The sequence below is a fragment of the Urocampus carinirostris genome, chromosome 8 (genome assembly GCF_059441175.1).
Source record: "Urocampus carinirostris isolate Australia breed hairy pipefish chromosome 8, RoL_Ucar_1.0, whole genome shotgun sequence".
Taxonomy (NCBI): Eukaryota; Metazoa; Chordata; class Actinopteri; order Syngnathiformes; family Syngnathidae; genus Urocampus; species Urocampus carinirostris.
In genome coordinates, this window is record NC_142356.1 from 28,843,182 (window position 1) to 28,865,368 (window position 22,187).

At 41.4% G+C, this 22,187-nt stretch overlaps 1 protein-coding gene across 1 annotated transcript in view; it reads left to right on the top strand.

The window, feature by feature from the left end:
* myo15ab (myosin XVAb) overlaps positions 1 to 22,187 on the top strand; it is a 61,287-nt gene that overhangs the window by 20,557 nt on the left and 18,543 nt on the right. Inside the window, exons 29-45 of the mRNA XM_088342924.1 lie at positions 2,093 to 2,221; positions 2,308 to 2,414; positions 4,291 to 4,472; positions 4,602 to 4,674; positions 4,768 to 4,959; positions 11,947 to 12,014; positions 12,080 to 12,153; positions 15,762 to 15,864; positions 15,943 to 16,286; positions 16,558 to 16,677; positions 17,815 to 17,902; positions 17,981 to 18,076; positions 18,216 to 18,276; positions 19,344 to 19,509; positions 19,575 to 19,692; positions 19,763 to 19,878; positions 20,002 to 20,061. Coding sequence (XP_088199050.1) covers positions 2,093 to 2,221; positions 2,308 to 2,414; positions 4,291 to 4,472; positions 4,602 to 4,674; positions 4,768 to 4,959; positions 11,947 to 12,014; positions 12,080 to 12,153; positions 15,762 to 15,864; positions 15,943 to 16,286; positions 16,558 to 16,677; positions 17,815 to 17,902; positions 17,981 to 18,076; positions 18,216 to 18,276; positions 19,344 to 19,509; positions 19,575 to 19,692; positions 19,763 to 19,878; positions 20,002 to 20,061 — 2,097 coding nt within the window. The remainder of the gene's footprint in view (positions 1 to 2,092; positions 2,222 to 2,307; positions 2,415 to 4,290; positions 4,473 to 4,601; positions 4,675 to 4,767; positions 4,960 to 11,946; positions 12,015 to 12,079; positions 12,154 to 15,761; positions 15,865 to 15,942; positions 16,287 to 16,557; positions 16,678 to 17,814; positions 17,903 to 17,980; positions 18,077 to 18,215; positions 18,277 to 19,343; positions 19,510 to 19,574; positions 19,693 to 19,762; positions 19,879 to 20,001; positions 20,062 to 22,187) is intronic.

Here is a 22,187-nt window from a genome sequence, read left to right on the forward strand (position 1 = left end):
ATAAACCAGCAGTGGCTGTCATGTCATGCACAATTGTCATGTCGCCCAGCTGGCCCCGCCCCTTCACACCGGCTGAGACGCATTGGACTGATTGCTCTTGGAGTACTTAAACGGTCCTTTTGGGATTGCCCGTTGCCAGATCATTGTTTAACCCTCGTTGGAACCCTGTTCATGCCTGTTTGATCTGAGTAATGCCTAGTTTGTAATTTTGCCTGCCTTTGAGCCTGCTTTGTTTTGTTTTTCGTCCGTTTGTGTGTTGGACAACTTTTCTTTCTCAATTAAAGTGACAGATCGTCTACGCTAATGAGTTCCAACTTCCAGATTCCCGGTCCGTTTCATGACAGAATGATTTGGCCAAACGATGTGAATTCAGCGAACGATCCCAACACAATTTGGGGAAAGCTGGAGGACGCCGTTTGGCAATCGCCAGTGAGGTCGCCGCCTTTCAACTGCAGGTCGAGCAAGCTCAACAACGCCTACAACGCCAGATGGAGCAATTAGCTCAGCAGACTGAGCTCCTGTCCCGTCAGCTGAATGAGCTGCTATGGGCAACGGCCCCGCCTTCCGCGACTCCTTCTATGGCCGCGACGTCACCTTCCCTGCCCACTCGAACCACGGCCCCGCCCGTTGTGGCCATTGCTGTGCCTCGAATGGGGTTCCCAGGAAGATTTGGCGCCGAGCTGTCAGAGGTTACTGTCGGCCTCAACGCTGCGCCTGTCGGCCGACCTTCCGCACCCATCTGTCGATCTGACTCCCCTGCTTGGCTGTCTGACTCCCCTGCTTGGCTGTCTGACTCCCCTGCTTGACTGTCTGACTCCCCTGCTTGGCTGTCTGACTCCCCTGCTTGCCTGTCTGACTCCCGTGCTTGCCTGTCTGACCCCCCTGCTTGCCTGTCTGACTCCCTTGCTTGCCTGTCTGACTCCCTTGCTTGCCTGTCTGACTCCCTAGCTTGCCAGTCCGACTCCCCTGCCTGCCAGTCCGACTCCGCCGATCGCCAGTCCCACTCTGTCGATCGCAAGTCCCACTCCACCGATCGCCAGTCCCACTCCGCCGATCGCCAGTCCGACACCGCCGATCGGCAGTCCCACTCCGACCGATCGGCAGTCCCACTCTGCCGATCGCCAGTCCGACACCGCCGATCGCCAGTCCGACTCCGCCGATCGCCAGTCCGACTCCGCTGACTGCCAGTCCGACTCCCCTGACCGCCAGTCTGACTCCGCTGACCGCCAGTTCGACTCTGCTGATCGCCAGTCCGGCAGATTCGTCTGCCTTCCGCCCCTGCCTCTCCCCGTTCCTGCGAGTGGGGTTGCCCTCATCGGGAGCGTCGACCCATTCTGGGGGCGAGGTATTTTTTTCGTTTTGGGACGTCAGGAGCTGTCCCTTGAAGGGGGGGTTCTGTCATATCCTGCACGGTTGTCATGGCCCTGCCCCTTGAAACCGGCTGAGACGCATTGGACTGATTGCTCTTGGAATACTTAGACGCTCCTTTTGGGATTGCCCATTGCCAGATCATTGTTTAACCCTCATTGAAACCCTTTTCATGCCTGTTTGACATGAGTAATGCCTAGTTTGCAATTTTGCCTGCCTTTGAGCCTGCTTTGTTTTGTTTTTGGTCCGTTTGTGTGTTGGACAACTTTTCTTTCTCAATTAAAGTGACAGATCGTCTACGCTAATGAGTTCCAACTTCCTGATTCCCGGTCCGTTTCGTGACAGTGGCGCTCATTCTTAAAGCGACAGCACAATCTATTGTAGTTAACTATGATAACATTCAAATGCGCTTGTCTCCTTAAAAGCTATGTGACTCTTGTAGTCATTATTTTGAATGATTACATGATCTGAAAACACATGACGTAATCAACTCGGAGCACAGCTGAAAACGACGCAACTGAAAATGGCGTCGTTGGCATTCTGCAGCCAAAGTTGAGAACACTAAATTCCCTACGCAGTTGGCTTTAGGTGTGCGCCGGGCTTAAGCAGTATCAAGAACCATTAAAAACTCTTCATAAAAAGTGACCAGCAATCCCAACTGACCATCTACCTACCAACTAAGCAATTAACTAACCACATTTCCTACATAACGTATCTGTGATAGATTCTCCGTTTTATGGGCGACCCAGAGCTGAACGGAGCTCAGGAGAATCTCTTTGGCAATTACATCATCCAGAGAGGGTTGGCCAATGCCGGGATCCGAGACGAGATCTTTGCTCAAGTGGCAAATCAGGTCCAATCAGCGTTTGCTAATCATAAATAAATGTCATTATTGTCTTTTAATTCCCACCTGCTTCTTTTTGCCTTCTGGACTTGCAGGTTTGGAGGAATCCCAACATGCTGAATTGCGAGCGAGGCTGGCTTCTTCTTTCTTCGTGTCTTTCAGCCTTCTTGCCTTCACAAAGATTGACCAAACACCTCCTCAAGTAAGTTCATAACCAGAACTTTCCAAAAGTACTTGGCAGGGATCAGATAAAACAACATAATTGCTTGCCTGGTCGCAGTCATTATGTCCTGTTCAGCTCAAGGCCTAGATAGTAGTAAGCTTGTTATTACTAACTTACTCACTCACTCACTCACTCACTCACTCACTCACTCACTCACTCACTCACTCACTCACTCACTCACTCACTCACTCACTATTTTAAGAAAACATTCTACAAACCAATTATTTTTGATTTGTCAATTAACCAACTAATTAACTACCTATCTGTAAAACCTGTTTCAAACACATTTTGTGTTTGTTTTAATTAATTAACTACCTAACTTTTTAACTGACTACCTAACTAATTACCTAACTCACACCTAACTACCTATCTACCTACCAACTGCCTATTTACTTACTTACTTACTTACTTACTTACTTACTTACTTACTTACTTACTTACTTACTTACTTATTTACTTACTTACTTACTTAACATTTTTCAGGCTAATTGTTTTTGATTTGTCAACTAACCAACAAATAAAAATATTTTTTTCAAATGATTTAAAATAAAGTATTTACATTAATTTAATTATCTACATACATGCCTACTTGGCTAACTAACTAACTAAACATTTGCAAAACATTAGTCAAAAGTAGGGAATTTTTGATATAATGAACTAACAAACAAACTAGTTAGTATACTTGGATTTACCAGTGAGTGGCTTGATTAGGTATATTCCGATCAACTACAAACTGAAAATGGCGTAATTGTAATCTGGACTGTTCTTTGGGACATTGTGTGATTAAGGGCTGTACAAAAAAATGTGACCTGACTAGGTTGTTTAATTGGTTGCACAGTCTAGATGGCATCACTAAACTGGCTAGTTTGACAGTGTATTAATATGTTGATTTCAATTGTTATTTGGTCTAGCATTAATATTTAGAATAATGTTTGTTGATAGGTTGCAAGTTAAGTTAGATGGCTACGTTTATCACAAAGTTAAAAGCCTCCTGATCCGGTTCAAATACCTTCATCAGTTGTTTTTCGGTGTAAAGCGTAATTTCACTATTTAGCTGGATTTTGACATTGAAGAGCAGTGGCGTGTGACAATACTAATACTAGATCCTAAATCCCTGGGCGAAAACAATTTTCATTCAAAAATTTGAGTACCACATCCTACAATATGCATTACATTACTTGTGGCTTTCATATTTTTGTTGAAAAACAAACTTTGGTGTTATTTATAACCAACCAATAACCATGCATATTCGCTAATTAACCGTTTTATGGGTTTAATGACCGTTCAATGTTTCATGATTACTGATTCGGGGCACCTGCAGCTGCCCCATTGGCGCCAACAGCCACGGGACCTGATTGGCTGCTGGACTCTTTTTAAACTCCCTTCTTCCGAAAGGAACCCGTCAGACCGTCTGCGAACCTATGCTCTCAGCTAGGCAAGCCTTTGTACTCTCCGATGCTATTCTGCCCTGTTTCCTGCCTGATACCTGTTGCCGACCTCTTTTCCGGACCTGTTTCTGGTTTTACTCCTCCGCCTCGGCCATCGACCTGTTTTTCTCACTGCAAACGACTATCCTCGCTCGACACGGAAGTGCCACTTCCGCGTTCCTGCTATCTGCTACCCGTGACCGACAATCATCGGATTGTGAATGCAAGCAAGGTTCTCTTTCTTAATAAAAACTGAGTAAAACGAACGCTATTGGGTCCCGTCCCCGTTCCCGGTCCGTAACATACTGTCCAAAATCACCTCATCAACGACACTCACAATATTAAGAAATGATTTTTTTTTTTCTGCGATGATGAAGTCATAATGTTTATTCCAAATGAGCAAGGAGCATTATGGGTCCCGTTCTCAGGTTCGTGTCAGACTACGGGCCCGAGGGCTACGACTCAGTGTGTCAGCACGCTCTGCTGCAGGCCATGCAGCGTTGCAGCAACGGCAGGCCGGAGTACATGCGCACCTACCCACCATGTCTACTGGAGTGGACCGCCAATCGCAAGAAAGCACACACACTCCTCCACGTGCACTGCTTTGACGGTATGAGGTCACAGTTCTGCCACTTTTCTTTTGTTGTTGGAGTTTTTTTTACAGGTATTGCCGATTCAAGGTCATTGAAGGGGAGTCATCTGTTAGTTAGTTTATTGTCTCGCTTGTGTGGCCCTCCAGGTGTATCCGTTCTGTGTCCTGTGCACTCCTGGACTACAGGGGAGATGATGGCTAAAGATATTTTGAAACACAGGTAACACACTAGATTTTGGGTTAGTAATTTTTTTCATGGGATATTTGTGTGAGGTACACGAGTGTGAGTATGCATGCATGCATGTGTTTTCAGGGGCGTGATGGAAGGTTGTCAGGGGTGGTCCGTCCTGCTGAAGGAGTCAGCGCAGTGGGTGGAGTTGGAGGGCTCAGACTACGTGCTGGACTTGATGTCTGACCTGGAGTTGCCTGCTAATTTCCCCAAACACAACAGTTACTTTATCATCTCGGCACAGGAACCGGGACGCATACGAGCCAATGCCAGCATGTAAGAACCTTAGCTATAGATGAGAGTGAGCGAGCGAGCGAGCGAGTGAGTGAATGAGTGAGCGAGCGAGCGATCTTCCCGGGGTGTCCCCCACAGACATGTACAGAACACTAGATTCGTCAGCGCGACGTAGCAGCCCGCTAACTAGCGTGCCAAGTGGCGGCCACATTGGTCGGGTCAACGTACCCGTTAAGGTAATGTATATATATAGTATACTGGACTGTCTCAGAAAATTAGAATATTGTGATAAAGTTCTTTATTTTCTGTAATGCAATTAAAAAAACAAAAATGTCATACATTCTGGATTCATTACACATCAACTGAACTATTTCAAGCCTTTAATTATTTTAATATTGCTGAATTTGGCTTACAGCTTAAGAAAACTCAAAAATCCTATCTCAAAATATTAGAATATCATGAAAAAGTATACAAGTAGGCTATTCAACTAATCACCTGAATCATCTAATTAACTCGAAACACCTTGCGAGGGTTTCCTGAGCCTTAAAAACACTCAGCTTGGTTCAGTAAACTAAATCACTGCTGATCTGACTGCTGTCCAGAGGACCATCATTGATACCCTCCATCAGGAGGGTAAGACACAAAAAAGAAATTTCTCAAAGAGCAGGCTGTTCACAGAGTGCAGTTTCAAAGCATATCCACAAAAAGTCTGTTGGAAGGGAAAAATGTGGCCGGAAACGCTGCACAACCAAGAGAGATGACCGCAGCCTTAAAAAAATTGTGTAGAAGAGCCGCTTCCAGAATTTGAGGGAGCTTCAAAGACAGTGGGCTGAAGCTGGAGTCCAGGTATCAAAAGCCACAGTTCACAGACGTGTCCGGGAAATGGGCTACAATAGCCGTATTCCCATGGTCAAGCCACTTCTGAACTCAACCACTTGGGCTATGGAGAAGAAGCACTGGACAGTTGCAGAGTGGTCCAAAGTTCTTTTTTTCAGACGAAAGCAAGTTTTGCATTTCATTTGGAAGTCAAGGCACCAGAGTCTGGAGAAAGGCTGGAGAAGAGCAAAATCCAAGTTGCTTGAAATCCAGTGTGAAGTTCCCACAATCAGCAATGGTTTGGGGAGCCATGTCAGCTGCTGGTGTTGGTCCACTGTGTTTCATCAAGTCCAGAGTAAATGCAACTGTGTACCAAGAGATTTTAGAGCACTACATGCTTCCATCTGCTGAAAAGCTCTATGGAGATGAGGATTTCATTTTCCAGCATGATCTGGCACCTGCCCACAGTGCCAAAACCACCAGTAACTGGTGCACTGACCATGGCATCACTGTCCTTGATTGGCCTGCTAATTCCCCTGACCTGAACCCCATCGAGAATTTGTGGGGTATAGTTAAGAAGAAGATGAAAGACACCAGACCTACAAATGCAAATGAGCTGAAGGCCGCTATCGAAGCATCCTGGGCATCAATAACACCTCAGCAATGCCACAGGCTGATTGCCTCCATGCCACGCCGGATTGATGCAGTAATCCGTGCAAAAGGATTCCCAACCAAGTACTGAGTGCATCAATGGACATTTTCAAATGTTTGATTTAGTTTTGCTGTTATAAAATTATTTTTTTACTTGGTCTGAGGAAGTATTCTAATATTTTGAGATAGGATTTTTGAGTTTTTTTCAGCTGTAAGCCAAAATCAGCAATATTCAAATAATAAAAGGCTTGAAATAGTTCAGTTGATGTGTAATGAATCCAGAATGTATGACATTTTTGTTTTTTTAATTGCATTACAGAAAATAAAGAACTTTATCACAATATTCTAATTTTCTGAGACAGTCCAGTATATATACAGTATATATGTATATATATATATATATATATATATATATATATATATATATATATACATATATACATATATATATATATATATATATATATATATATATATATATATATATATATAGAGAGAGAGAGAGAGAGAGAGAGAGAGAGAGAGAGAGAGAGAGAGAGAGAGAGAGAGAGAGAGAGAGAGAGAAAGAGAGAGAGAGAGAGAGAGAGAGAGAGAGAAAATAAACCATAATTTGCCCATTGACTGATTGTCATGCGGGTAATTTTGTTGTCAACGTCCACCTGTGCTGTTATTGCGGAAAAGTAATAAAAAAATAAAAAATAATAATAATTAATAAATATAAAAACGTAAAAAGTCTTTCTTTTTAATTAAAGACAATAAATGAACAATTATACAAATTACAAAAAAACTACATTGAAATTTTAACACTTTATATGTAACTCATTGAAAAAAAACAATGTACAATTCAAAATAATTGTTAAGAGGATATTCTAAAATTTAAAAAAAGACAAAAAAAAGTTGCGTAACTTTGTTTTTTGGAACAATTTTGAATGTGCGGTGCAAATTCAAAGTTGTCTAAAGGTTTCTTCATTTTCCTCATGTTGAGGTTTTTGAGTATTTCCTTGCCCTCTTGTATGTTTTAGATCAGGGGATGGTGTAATAATAGTCTGGAGTTGGCAATAATCTGTGGTCTGTGCAGCCCTTTGAGACTCCTTGTGATTAAGGACTTTACAAATAAACATGACTTGACTTGCTTGACTTGAATTTCCAAATTAAGATAAAAAAAAATAGCCGTATATATGTACACATAACAGGGCAGCACGGCGGTGCAGTGGTCAGCGCGTGTGCGGCACAGTTCTGAGGTCGTGAGATAAAACCTCTTGTGTGGAGTTTGCATGTTCTCCCCATGCTTGCGTGGGTTTCCTCCGGGCACTACGGTTTCCTCCCACATTCAGGGTGTCCCCTGCCCGAAGATAGCTGGGATGGGATCCAGCACCCCTGCGACCCTACCTAGGATAAGAGGTGCAGATAATGGAATGATGTACATAACCAAATATAGTCACTCGCCAGTCTAGGCTAAAAAACAATTAAAATGCTGTATGTATAAAAATATTTTAAAAAGAAAAAACTCAAAGTTATTCATCTAGGATAAGAGGTGCAGATAATGGATGGAGGTACATAACCAAATATAGTCACTCGCCAGTCTAGGCTAAAAAAACAATTAAAATGCTGTATGTATAAAAATATTTTAAAAAGAAAAAACTCAAAGTTATTCATCTAGTTTTTATCTTTACCATATACTGGATGGTCACTTGCCCCATAAGGGTTAACATTTTTAGAAACCCTGAAAGTGGATCATTTTACAAGATCTTTTAGTTGTACTTCCTCCTTGTAAATCAGGGGAAGTGAGTCTGGCAATGTGGTGAAGCTTTATTTTTAAAAACATTGAAACAATGAAACACACCAAGAGGACCCTGGAGTTACTGAAGCTCTCAACAAGAATAAATAATGAAAAAAATAGAGCCAAAAACATTTGGACTTATGAAAGGTTCTTTCAGACTCTAGGTCATAGCGTTGAGTGCATCCATAAGCAGAACAATGAGCCGGGATTTTCTTTTTTTCTTGTTTTTCCCCCGTACTGTAATAGTCTGACAGGACTAGCTTAGACTCGTGGTAGGTACGCCGACCAAAAGGGCATGTTATATCCAATGTTCCCTCTAATTTTCCACGGGTCTGAGCGTTCACACAAAGTCGGTGAGCAACGCTTGAAACAACAGGGAGCAACAGCAACCCCAAGTGTGGCAACTAAATCGTTATCAAACAGGTCCAAAACATGACATCACGTTACATTTTGCTGAGTTTCCGGCAATGCAAAATTATTTTTCACTTTTGAATGAATTAACTAATGTACGATTGCAAAGGTTGCAGGGCCTACAAACGTCATTTGTTTTTACAATTCTTTCACAAGATTTCCATTTTTTTTAATTCGCATGATACTAACATTTTTGGAGGCTTATTTAGTCAGTTGCACGATACAGAACTGTATTTAATTACATTTTTTAGAGGAAGTACAAAGTTGGCAACAAGATTAACTCGATATAATTGGAAATTATTTGAATGCAACACAAAATTTTTCCTCTTTTTCCCTGTTTTTTCTCCTCTTTTTAAAGTTCCTTTTAAAAAAAAATCTCATTGTGTTTATTTTTTTCTAGCTGTTACCTTTTCTTGCTTTTTTGTTCTCCATTACATGTTTTCCCTTTATTTGCTTCTTTCTTTTCTTCTGGCTTTTTTTCTGAATTTTTCCTGCTCTTTTTTTTCTTTTTCTCTCCTTTTGTTTTTTTTTTTTTTCTCAGCTTTTCACTACTTTTTCATTTTGGTATTTTTTTCTTTTTTGTTCTATTCCCCCCCCTTCCTTTAAGTCATTTTGTGCCCAATTTTACATAATATTTGGTCGTGTAGGGATTAAAGAAGCAAAAACCACCTGAAGAGCCGTTTGGGACCCGAAAGACTTGAAAAACTCACTTTACTCAACTTTGTTCTACTTCGACATTGACTTCAAAATACCGCATTTAGAACACAGCGTCAGAAGACCCCGTGTATTTTTACCCTCATGCACTGTAACTTTGTCTTAATTCGCTTTTTAATTAGCAATTTCGAGCCTTCATTTTTGTGAGCTGCCTACATTTTCTTGTGCACGGAAAAGCTCTGGGTAGTGCGCAATTGCGCACACACGCAACTTAGAGGGAACATTGGTTATATCTAGTGTTGTATCTGTACATATCTGTGGTGTCCCCTACCTTAGGGCCCGGTCACACAGCCTTTTACGGGCGTATCGAGGCTGAATCACGGCCAGAAATTTCTGCCTGTGAAGCAGACGCTGTTGGACGCTTTGAGATTGCCATACAGACGAGATACAGCCGTGCTTTACACGCGGTCGGAAATTCACACGCGGTTGGCCGTGCGAAAAAGTTTTGCGCTGCTCAAAACTTTAGACCACGTGTAACCGCAGGCGGCACATGTGGTACACACGAGGTAATGACGCGGTACAGACGCGGAACGACGTGCTACGGCCGCGGCCAGGGCGTGGTTACATGCGGGTAGGACGCGAAATTTTAGCGGGTAATCGCGGGTGGAGCACGGTCATAGCACGTTTGTTCTGCGCCTGTATCGCGGCGTTATCACGTGAATTAGCGTGTGTAACGCGTGTGACGGTCAAACGCCTTTCTCCGCGTATATACAGCGCGATTTGCCGAGCACACGTCAGTTGTGCTCGAGACGTCAAGGGGTGAACATGGATCCCCGTCACCGTAGTGACCTCGTCTTAATCCATTTTTATTTCTTGACATTTCTTTTCATTTCATAACAAGATAATAAAATAAAAATGAAAAACTATGGGCAGCACGGCGGCGCAGTGGTTAGCGCTTGTGCGGCACAGTTCATGTCATGGGAACCTCCTGCGTGGGTTCAAATCCAGCTCCAGACTTCCTGTGCGGAGTTTGTATGTTCTCCCCGTGCTTGCGTGGGTTTCCTCCGGGCACTCCGGTTTCCTCCCACATTCCAAAGACATGCATTTCAGGTGAATTGGCCGGTCCAAATTGTCCCTAGGTGTGAATGAGCGAGTGAGTTGTCTGTCCCCGTGTGCCCTGCAATTGGCTGGCAACCAGTTCAGGGTGTCCCCTGCCCACTGCCCGAAGATGACTGGGATGGGCTCCAGCCCCCCCCCGCGACCCTACTGAGGATAAGCGGTACGGCTAATGAGATGAGATGAGATGAGATGAAAAACTATTACAATAATAACATATTGGCTTCTTCGGTGCCATAGCTTGAAATCTTGATCTTCACGGGACTGTGTCTTTAGCTGTTATGATTTCTACAGCCCGGCTCGGCAGCTTTTATACCCGTGGTCCACGCGCGGAAATGACGCGATGAGGAAGCGGAACAGTCGCCGGCGTCTGTTTTGCGGGTATACCACCGATAAACAGCGGGTTGGCCAATTTTGCGCATTTTCCATCGCGGGCAACCACGGGCAAAAAAAAAATCGCAAAATTTTACCCGCGATACAGACGCAAACGGCTGTGTGACCGGGCCCTTAGGTAAGCTGGGATTGACTCCAGAAACATTGTAAGAATAGGTGGCTGTAGAATGATTGATTGATTGATTGATTGATTGATTGATTGATTGATTGATTGATTGGTTGGTTGGTTGGTTGGTTGGTTGGTTGGTTGGTTGGTTGGTTGGTTGGTTGGTTGGTTGGTTGGTTGGTTGGTTGGTTGACTGATTGATTGATTGATTGATTGATTGATTGATTGATTGATTGATTGATTGATTGATTGATTGATTGATTGATTGATTGATTGATTGATTGATTGATTGATTGATTGATTGATTGATTGATTGATTGATTGATTGATTGATTGATTGATTGATTGATTGATTGATTGATTGATTGATTGATTGATGGTTTTGTTTTACAATTACAATTGAGTTAGATTATTTGCTTTTTTCCAACAACTTATTGGATGCTTAGTTGTTGAGTTTGGTACCTCATTTTTTCAGACTGATGAAGATACTTATACTTGACTCTGATAAGTAAACAGTAATATCAAAACCACATACCAATATCATTATTTTGTAACATTCCCTTCCCTCTTTAATAAATAACAGATATTTTAAATGATTTATTTCATTAAATCTCAATATAATATGTTTCCTTATACTGCATTTTTAATGGCAATTCACCACTCTTTTATTTTCAATTTCCTGAATTTTAAATCCTGACAATGCTGTTGGCTAATACCATGAATACCCATACCCTTAAAAAGGCTGGTATTGACCCCAATACCAACACTGAGTACTCACACATCCCATGTATTTTGCCCGTCAGAACAAACCCATACAAGCTACAGTTTTTTTCGTATGTCGTATTGATATTACACAACATTTATCAGTTGCATGTACTTTTTTTTTATTAAATTGATGTGTTTTTGTAATAAAAATAAATTAAGTCTAGAGTTACAGGTAAAAAAATCTGAGCCATGGCATCAAGTCAGGATGGCTTTGATGCTATTTTGTTGTTTTTGAAATGAGGAATACAATTGAAACAAGTAGACTCTTGACAAATAAAACTCTCTCCTTTGAAATTGAAAAAGTAAAAATGTTGTTTTTTACATTCGTTTTTTGTAGAAGTCTGCTAGGTGGAGGCTTTGATACCACTAATAAATTCATATCATCACCCCTCATTGCTAGACAAGGTAAAACACATGTACCAAAACATGCACTGAAGTATGCTTGTTGAAAAATAGTGTCCTCCTTTTAGACCTGGACCCTCTTCGCGGAATGGATCACTATCTTGATAGCCTGTTTGACCCGGTGCTGTCCGATGGGAGCGCAGTAAGTCACAAACATCGCACGTACATCGCGTAGTTGTGAAAGCCTTTATCATATTCTTTCACTTTTTAAGGTGAACTTATGGACACTTTCAGTTGCAACATTCAAAAACACATAGTTGTCATAAAAACCCACTCTAGAATATGTGTAAAGATGTCTTACCACCTTGAAATTCAACCCAATAAGCTAGTCCGAAACTAACAACAGAAAAAGAGCTTTTAAGTTCCAGATCCAAGCTCATCTATAGCTTCAATCATTCACTCACTATCGGATCTAGCAGACAGGAAATAACATGTATCAGATGTGTCAGACAGAGCTTTCTGGAGCTGATTATGTTACCCAGTTACCTCAACTGGGACAGGCACCAGATGGCCTCAGTGATTTCTATAGGCCATGCAGGCAACGGTGGCAGTGGATCCACTTACCAAGCGGGAACTGACACTTTGCTGAGAAAGGGCACACGCAAACATGTATTGTACTTTACTCCTTGCTAATGCATGAATACTTTGATTAAAATTTGTGAACAATTCTGTTTCTGCCTACTTAACTATCATGCTACATTGTCTACATTTTGTGACATTTTTGTATATTTTATCTTTAAATCAAAGACAAAACTTTTTTTTTAAAACATCTTAGAGCTGACATTTCCATGGGGTGCCTAAAATATCCTGAATTTCAAAATTCCGCCTGCTAAACATTCTAAGGCATTGCAGCAATGAGATAATATTTTGATACAGTTTTTTTTTGTGTGTCATGTTTTGATTAATGTATCCAACAATACCTGCAATTTCAATAGATAATTATTGTAGCATAGACACACAGTCAGCCAGCCAGTCAGCCAGTGAGTATTTTTTTTTTCTTTCAAGAATATTCCGGGCATAAATGAGCTACAAAAAATAGCTGTAGGAATTCACAAATGCAAAAAGTGGTCCATACTCTGATTGTGAATATTGAATGCTTTTGCTACAGAATTAAAAATTCAACATCAAAAGGATCCCTCATTTGGAAAGAAAACTGTCCTACTGAAGATGTTGTTGTCACCCTTAGGGGAAGTCTTGCTCAAGCTGCTCAACCTTTGCCTGAGGGGATCAATTTTACCTTGTTTACAGGGATGAAAGTTGGATTTTTCTTGATGTGATCTTTTACCTCCGCATTGGCATTCAGAAATGTTCTTTCCCAGTTTTTTTAAATGACTGATATAATGAAGAAGTTGTATATGAAGAAATTATACAATCATGACTACAGGCAGTGACACACCAAAACACTACAACGATAGTTAGTTAGTTAGTTAGTTAGTTAGTTAGTTAGTTAGTTAGTTAGTTAGTTAGTTAGTTAGTTAGTTAGTTAGTTAGTTAGTTAGTTAGTTAGTTAGTTGGGATGGGAAAGTACCAATACCAGGTAACAGTGAAGATACCAAACTTTTTTAATCAGCTGCCTTTTATTGGCCGTTTATATATAAGGAACTTAAAAACAGAGGAATATTAAAATACCAACATATATATATATATATTCTGATCAAAAACTAACTGAATTATGATTTAACTGCTTGCTAAATATCACACAAGCTAGTGTTGCTCATTAGGTCAACTCATTTTTTAATTATTTGATGCATTTATTGGTTGTTTAGCATGAATAAGTAGAATGTTTGTATTATTTATTTTGAAGTTTAAGTTAGGTGTTTAAGGTTATTTGATGGTTTAAAAACAATGTCACAGAGTGAGCACAGAAGAAATCGCGTCATTCCCAAAGTCCACGTGGCCTGTGTGGATTCCCAACAGCAGTTTCCTACATACAGCTCTTGCATTTTAGTCTCCTTTATTATTTATTGCCCCAGTGCTTTCCAAAGCTTTCCCTCAAGTATATCAGACCATGTTTTATTCACCACACTGTGCTCACAGACCGCGGCAATCCAGTCATAGGATTTGGCCTCCGCTGAGCACTCTCACCCCGGTCTACTTGAGCAACCAGCCGCTTCGATGTCTGACTACTGTTGATTTCAAGTGTTATCTGCCAAATACTGGTTACGTCATGTTTATTCGTAATGATGGCATAGCTTTGGAGCTCAGCTTTTTCATGTCTAAAAATGAGATGAATTTATTTTTAAATATACCTTCCTGATTATCGGTAAACTTTGCAACACATCTAAGAACCTTCTTTTAAATGACGGTATTTTTTTCTCTCATGTGCTTCGCGTGTTCATTGAATCTCGGATGATGAGAATCAGAAGCTGGGGATGAACTACTTTACTTCCCTAGAAGTTTTTTTTAATGGCAGAATATTCTGGACATCACTGTGATACAGACAAAGGCTACATTCTGGCAACAGTATGCAAGTAACACTTAAAGCCTGCTTTTTATACTTTTTCTGAGTTGTCACAAAACAGTTTTTAAAGATCTGGTTGTTTTTCATTGTTTGATCAATATGCTGCTTTAAGACAATTCGAGAGCTTGCTCTTAAGCCACTATAGTCTTGCGGTCGCTGGATTCATTCAAATGAGGCACTTTTACGGTTAGCACAAAAATATGATTATATTGCCAAAATTAATACACTTTGTATTGTACAGTCTTCACTTCAATTTACTCAGCTGGTCGCCTGTCGGCTACATTTTTTTGTCAACCAGCTATCTATCGACTTACTGATTAATGGCCACAACAACCAATATACATACCTACTGTAGACCTATTGTACATGAAATATATCATCTTTATTATAAATGGATATTTTCAATTCAAACTAGAAGTTCAAACTAATGTCAGAAACTTTAATCGAAAGAAAAAAGTCTGGTGTTGAGAAACTACGAAACGAAGTTGAGAATAGGTCTCAAGCGAATGAGCGGGTTCAGTCTGATGTCAAGAAACCACGAGACCAAGGTGCAATAATTGGGTTGGGGGAATTTTTGAAAAAAACTGTTAAAAACAGGATAAAGTGTGAACTGAAACCTTGAGAATTGGCTGATATCACAAAAATGTGCAAACTGTGGTAAGAAGAAAATCGAAGTTGCGGTTTCCCATTGACCTACACAATGCCTCATTGAGGTATAAAACTGTTGCTTCTAAATGTCATAGAAAGACTATTGCTAAGTTTGTCAGATTGAAGACTTGTATTGTGGTGGTCTCCAGAATAAATTCGGAAAAAAAAAACTTCTCGAGAAGCAGTTCATCTCCAGCCTCTGATTTTACCAACATTCTCAAAATTCAACAAACACGCAAAGGACAAGATCAGAATCCACGATCCTTTTTACGACCCAGAAGGCTGAACAAACAGTTATTACCTCTCCATTTTAAGGGAGCAGGGGAGGTATTTTCCTAATACTAGGCAGGGATAATCTGCCCTTTTTGAAATCAATCCTTCCTCGTGATTTTTATTAATCTTCTTAATTAATCTAATTCAAGTCTTTATCTATCAATCAGTCTTTATATCGCACTATTCATATCAATTGCACACCTCAATGTGCTTTACCTGAGTTAAAAAAAAACCTCTATATTAGGTTTTTTATGTAAACTGTAGTAATGGCTCTACATTCATTTTATATTAAATATTTTTGAAACATTTTTACTCTCTTACCAGAAACAAAGCAATCGCCTGTAATCAATGTTTGTGGTCTCTGACAGGAAATAGATTCTGTCGCACTGCTCTCCAGCAGAATTAAGGGTCGCGGAGGAATCGGCATGCAAGACCAGGGCTCTTCTGGACGCCCCCCGCCTCCCCCTGGTGGTAAGTCCCTTCTTAAAAAACTACCGTTACAAATTCCAAATTATGTATTTGTGACAGAAATGATTCTATGACCTATAGCGGTGCGAGTGCTTCCTGTTGGAGGCGTGATGTCACTTCCCTTTGCTGCCGTGGCTCCCGTTACGGACGCGCCGTCAAGCCCTCCAACTTCACCCATTATGAGCCCCCCTACCAGTCCCTTACTGCAGCATCCCCCAAGCCCGTACGCGCCAGACATCCTGCCAAGTCCTTACGCCAACATCCCGCCCAGCCCGTACGCCAACTTTACTCCATCCCCATACGGCCCCGTGGGCTTGACGTCCAGTTCTTACCCTCCGAATTCAGAGCCCGAGCTGGAACACCCAACGGGCAATGCCCAAAGCAACATAAGCAGTCCCACCTCGATGCCACAGGCTAATGCACAGGTTAGGACACTCAAAGTGTTACAAAAAAAGTTATATTCTTTGAGATGTAAATATCATTGAAAGTACATGATTTAAGTACGTACAATTAAAAGGTATTAATGTTGTAGATAATAAAATATATTCTTTCAAATGTGAATGAGAAATTCAAAAGCTTGCGGAGTATTTGAGCGATTTCACAAATGTTCAATATGCACATCGACTGAGACACGGCATACGTCAAGTTGGTAATCCAGCTCCTGCCAAACACACTGAAGCGTATCTTGGGTCACAGTCTCCAGTGCTGCTGACCTCGACCCGGGAGGTTGTGATTCGGTTGGCAGAATACTTCGAAGACCTCCTCAATCTCACCAAGAGGTCTTCCTCTGAAGAAGCAGAGCCAGGAGACTCTGAGGTGTGTTCTCATATCTCTGGGGTTGAAGTCACTGAGGTAGTCAAAAAGCTCCTCAGTGGCTAGGCCCTAGGGGTTGATGAGATCCACCCAGTGTTCATTAAGGCCCTGGATTTTGTGGGTGTGTCAAAATTGCATGGAAATTGGGGACAGTACCTATGGACTGGCAGACTGGGGTAGTGGTTCCCCTTTTCAAGAAGAAGGACCAGAGAGTATGTTTCATCTACAAGGGAATCACACTTTTCAGCCTCCTTGGTAAGGTCCATCCAGGGGTACTGGAGAGAAAGGTCCGTTAGGAAGTCGAATCTTGGATTCAAGAGGAGCAGTGTGGTCTTCGTCCTGGCCGTGGAACAGTGGACCAGCTCTACACACTTTTCAGGGTCCTTGAGGGTGCATGGGAGTATGCCCATCCGGTCTACATGTTTTTTTGGGACTTGGTGGGGAAGAGGTCTGGTTTGGGGGCCTCAGCATCACATCGCACCCTTTTACCTCTACTGTGTTTTTTTTGCGATTCATTACTTGCTTGTTTTACTCTTGTTTTATTCTTGCTTTATTGTTGTGTCCTAATATATGAACAGCAACCTTGTGTGTCCTGAAAGATGCTTTGAAGTACATCGTACTATTATTATTATTGTAATATTTGACCACTAAACGTTGCTGTATCATGTCATGAAACTGCATGTGAGTGCTACAAAGCACAAGGAACAATGCAAATTACGGAGACTCATCGTGACTAAACAGCTCCCATTTTCTTCTCATTGTTTTGGCCTAGCCTTTTACAAGGTGTTATGGCTTTGCGGACAATCGTGTCTGCTCCCTCTAGGTGAGCCTCATGTTATGCAAAATAAATACAAATGTCAAGATAAGTATTTAAAAAACACTTTGTATGATAATTCATGTATTTTTGCTTATAATTTAAATCCATGTTTTCTTAATAAAATATGATTGAATTTGTTTTTTCTAACAATATGAGGCGCTGTATGATACATATTGTCTTTTTGACGCTGGTCCCATGATTTAATAACCACTGATTTAAACCGCCAATTTGATGACCTACAAGCCAGTGCTTAGAGTATTCTGGCCTTAAAGATTGGTAGTTTTCTTCCTGTGAATGATTCATTGAAATTGTATTTTGCTCAGGCTGTCCCGCCTGTTAAAAAGGACAGTGGTCCTCAGAAGACTCCCACTGGAACGTCAATCAACAAGGACAAACCAGGCAAGAATGTTGGTAAGAAACATAAAGTCACAGCCATAAGAATAGTCTTTGCACATTTTGGCATGGTTTGATTTGTGTTTTGCATTGCAGCTCCTTTGTTTACGACTAGTGCCTCCCCTGCTGGCGAAGTGGTGAAGTACTCAGCAAAGATTTCTGACCAGCTTGTTCCAAGCCAGGATATTCAAGGTAAAACTTTGTGTTTGTTTGTTGGTTTAATTAAAGGGATGATGGTAGTTCGTAATATTTTATATTACTAGATTACTTTTGAATATCCATAATCAAATATTGGTTGTTTGTGCACTATATTTATTTTTCATTCCCACAGAGATTATCAAGCGATACAACTCTCCACCTCCCCCGATGGAGCCACTTCCACCTGGAAAAATGTAGCAAAATCACTACTCTCATTGTTTTTATTATCATTAAAAATAAGCAAAATTGTTATTCTTACCGCTTTTATCATTATTTTAAAATATAGGTTAACATTGTTATCTGTATAGGCCTATTAAGAAGTGCAATTTAAAAAAAAAGAGTACAGTGGAACCCTGGATAAGTAAGACATTAATTCGTTCTGAGGTGGGGAATTACAAAGTGAAATTGTCATATAATGGTGGATAATAACGGATTGTAATGGGTGGGGAATCTGCTCTGAACCAATGACACCCCGTATAAAAAAAATTATATGTAATACACGTGTGTATTTCTAAATAATATTGTAAATTGATATACAGTACATGTAAAGAAAAAAATAACACTTTGTAAAGTGACTTGAGCTGGTCGAGGTGAGTAGCGGGTGGATGCAGGTGGGAGGGGGGAGGGGAATGACGATTTTAAACCTTTCGCGAATGAGGAAGACATGCGCTTAAAATATTTCCTTGCTTTACTCGGCTCCTTGTTTTAAATAATTTGCCCGATCGTCAATGGGTTACACCTTTGCAACTTAGCAATGTCAGCAATTTGTGTGCCTTCTTTGTATTGCTTGTTCATCACAAACTTTTTTCACATGGTTGTCATATTTTTGCTTCTCATTTAGCATCGTTCTAAGCTTTTGGACCCATAGCAAATGAATACAGTACAAAAGTATCGTATCACAATTTTCCAAGATTTTACCAAAGCTCACAAGATTCTGAATTGAGTGAAAAAACAGCATTGTGTGAGAGGGTTCAGTCAATAGAATACTTGTCTTTTTAATGATTCCGTGACGCAAACCAATAGCAGGCCAGCATTTTATGTGACCGCATCTTTGAAACGTAATTTAAATATGCACAGACACCACTGAGGTTAAATTTGATACTTTTGGGACATACTGTATTGTGAAGAAAATTCCATAAATTAAAACATCTTATTCCACACAATAAAGTGAAAATGTCATAAGGTGGAGTCACCGTATTCCAGGGTCCACTGAACATGTATTTCTACATGACCATGCTTAGTGGTATCTTTTGTCACTTAGGAGGCAGGAGGGCAAATTTAAGAAGAAGCAAACAGCTCGTGATGAAGCCTTGCAAATCCTAAAACCACAGATGGACAACCCTCCTGCTCCCCTGCTAATCTCACCCACAAAAAGAGAAGTAGCCTCCCTAGAAACTCACAATGGCCTTCACCCAAAAATGTCGGTGGTAATGAAAATTAATATCCGAAGACTAAAAAGAACTTATTTTTTTCGGAAACGCTGCATGTTTAGCTCAATCACCCTGTGGCCCCTCCCCCGTCCACAACTGCCATAACGGACATCAAGATCTCAACTTCTGAGAGCACTAAGGCCAGAGCACCTCGTCGTCCCGTGCCAATCCCTCCACAAGGTCCTGAAATCATGTCTCAAACTGTTATACTCTGGGTCACATGACTAAAGTCAATTTGAAAATGCTGCAGTTTCTCGAGAGCTTCCAGTGGAATCAGAGAGCATCCAGACCAAATTGCACCAGAGCACTAACCAGGAACACTACACCTATACCAACGTCCCCTGGAAGCTCTACCTCAGGAAAGAGGTACATAAACACACACACAATTTCCTGTCTGCTGTATTTCTTTTATCTTTGTAATTTCCAAGTAACAATTTGGACTAGATATTATGATGGTCTCATATACTGAAGTAATTCTCTGTTCTGTAGGTCTTTTATCCGAAAGACAGCTTCAACACTCCGCTGGTGTTGGACCTAATTTTCAAGCAGGTGACGTAAAACATGACATCCACAATATTGTTTTACTGGTTGATTTGAAACCTTGATAATGATACTCACGAGACTTGCATCAATTTACTGTATATGCTGGCATTTAGCCTAAAACGGATATCAGCTGAACCCATAAAATAGCCAAATACTAAAAAAAATAGTAGAAAACGTGTCCACCGACCTTTGGAAGTAGTGAACCAGCTCGGTGTCCTTGCGGGAAGGCCCCCGCCTCAAGACTGGGAGGTTGCTGGTTCGAGCCTCAGCCGGGTCATACCCAAGACTTATAACATTGGTACCCATTGCCTCCCTGCTTGGCGCTCGGCATTAGGGGGTAGGAATTAGATAGATAGATAGATAGATAGATAGATAGATAGATAGATAGATAGATAGATAGATAGATAGATAGATAGATAGATAGATAGATAGATAGATAGATAGATAGATAGATAGATAGATAGATAGATAGATAGATAGATAGATAGATAGATAGATAGATAGATAGATAGATAGATAGATAGATAGATAGATAGATAGATAGATAGATAGATAGATAGATAGATAGATAGATAGATAGATAGATAGATAGATAGATAGATAGATAGATAGATAGATAGATAGATAGATAGATAGATAGATAGATACTTTATTCATCCCCGCAGGGAAATTCACTCTTCCAGCAGCATCCCTACTGTTGTCAGCCTGTCCAGCTCTGTGCTCACAACAGAGCTCGCTTTCCTCACCAGTTTATTGAGACGAGAGGCATCCTTCTTCTTGATGCTGCCTCCCCAACACGCTGCCGCATAGAAGAGGGCGCTTGCCACAACAGTCTCATAGAATATTTTCAGGAGCTTTTTGCAGATGTTGAAGGACGCCAGCCTTCTGAGGAAGTAAAGCCGGCTCTTACCTTTCCTACATAGAGCTTCTGTGTTGGCAGTCCATTCCAGTTTATTGTCCAGCTGCACACCCAGGTATTTGTAGGTCTAAACAAATTCTACACATTCTCCTTTGATAGTTACAGGAACCGGGTGAGTTCTAGTTCTCCTGAAGTCCACCACCATCTCCCTGGTCTTGGTGGTGTTCAGGTGCAGCTGGTTTGCTTTGCTCCATTGGACAAAGTCCTGAATCAATTTCCTGTACTCCTCCTCCTGCCAACTTCTGATACATCCCACGATAGCAGTGTCATCAGCAAACTTCTGCACGTGGCAGGACTCAGAGTTGTATTGAAAGTCTGACGTATACAGGTGAATAGGAACGGAGAGAGCACGGTCCTCTGCGGAGATCCTGTGCTGCTAACCACAGTGTCCGATGTACAGCCCCCCTGTTTCACATACTGAGGTCTGCCTGTCAGGTAGTCCGTAATCCATCCCACAATGTGTGAGCTAACTCCCATCTCTGTCAGTTTCCTACTAAGTAGCAGAGGCTGTATAGTATTGAAGGCACTGGAGAAGTCCAAAAATGTAATCCTCACAGCCCCCTTAGCTCTGTCCAGGTGAGAGAGGGATTGGTGTAGCATGTAGACTATAGCATCCTCCACTCCCACCTTCTCCTGGTAAGCAAATTGCAGAGGGTCGATGGCTTGATGTCGCTCGTGATCCAGGGCTTGTTGTTGGCATAGCAGCGTACAGTTTTTACAGGAACAACATTGTCCATACAGAAGTTAATGTAGTCAGTAGTGCAGTTTGCCACCTCCTCAATGTCCCCACTGCTGGACCCTAGCAGGACATCCCAGTCTGTACATCCAAAGCAGTCTCTCAGAGCCTGCTCTGCCTCAGTAGACCATTTCCTGAATGAGCGTGTGGTTGTTGGTAGCCTCCTCACTTTTGGTTTGTAATGAGGTTTAAGCAGAATGAGGTTGTGGTCTCCTTTCCCAAGGGCAGGCAGTGGCGTAGCACTGTATGCGTCCTTAATGTTTGCATACAGTAGGTCATTAGTCTTATTTCGCCTGGTTTTGCAGTCCACATACTGGACGAAAGATGGGGGGGGCGGTTGGTCACCTAATGACTCCCAACACACTCCCAACACATCAGTTGGGTTCAAATAAACCCATGAAAATCTCATTGTAAGAATGTGGAAACCATTAAAACTGAAACTGAACCATTCACATTTTTGGGCCTTTTGCAATTTTG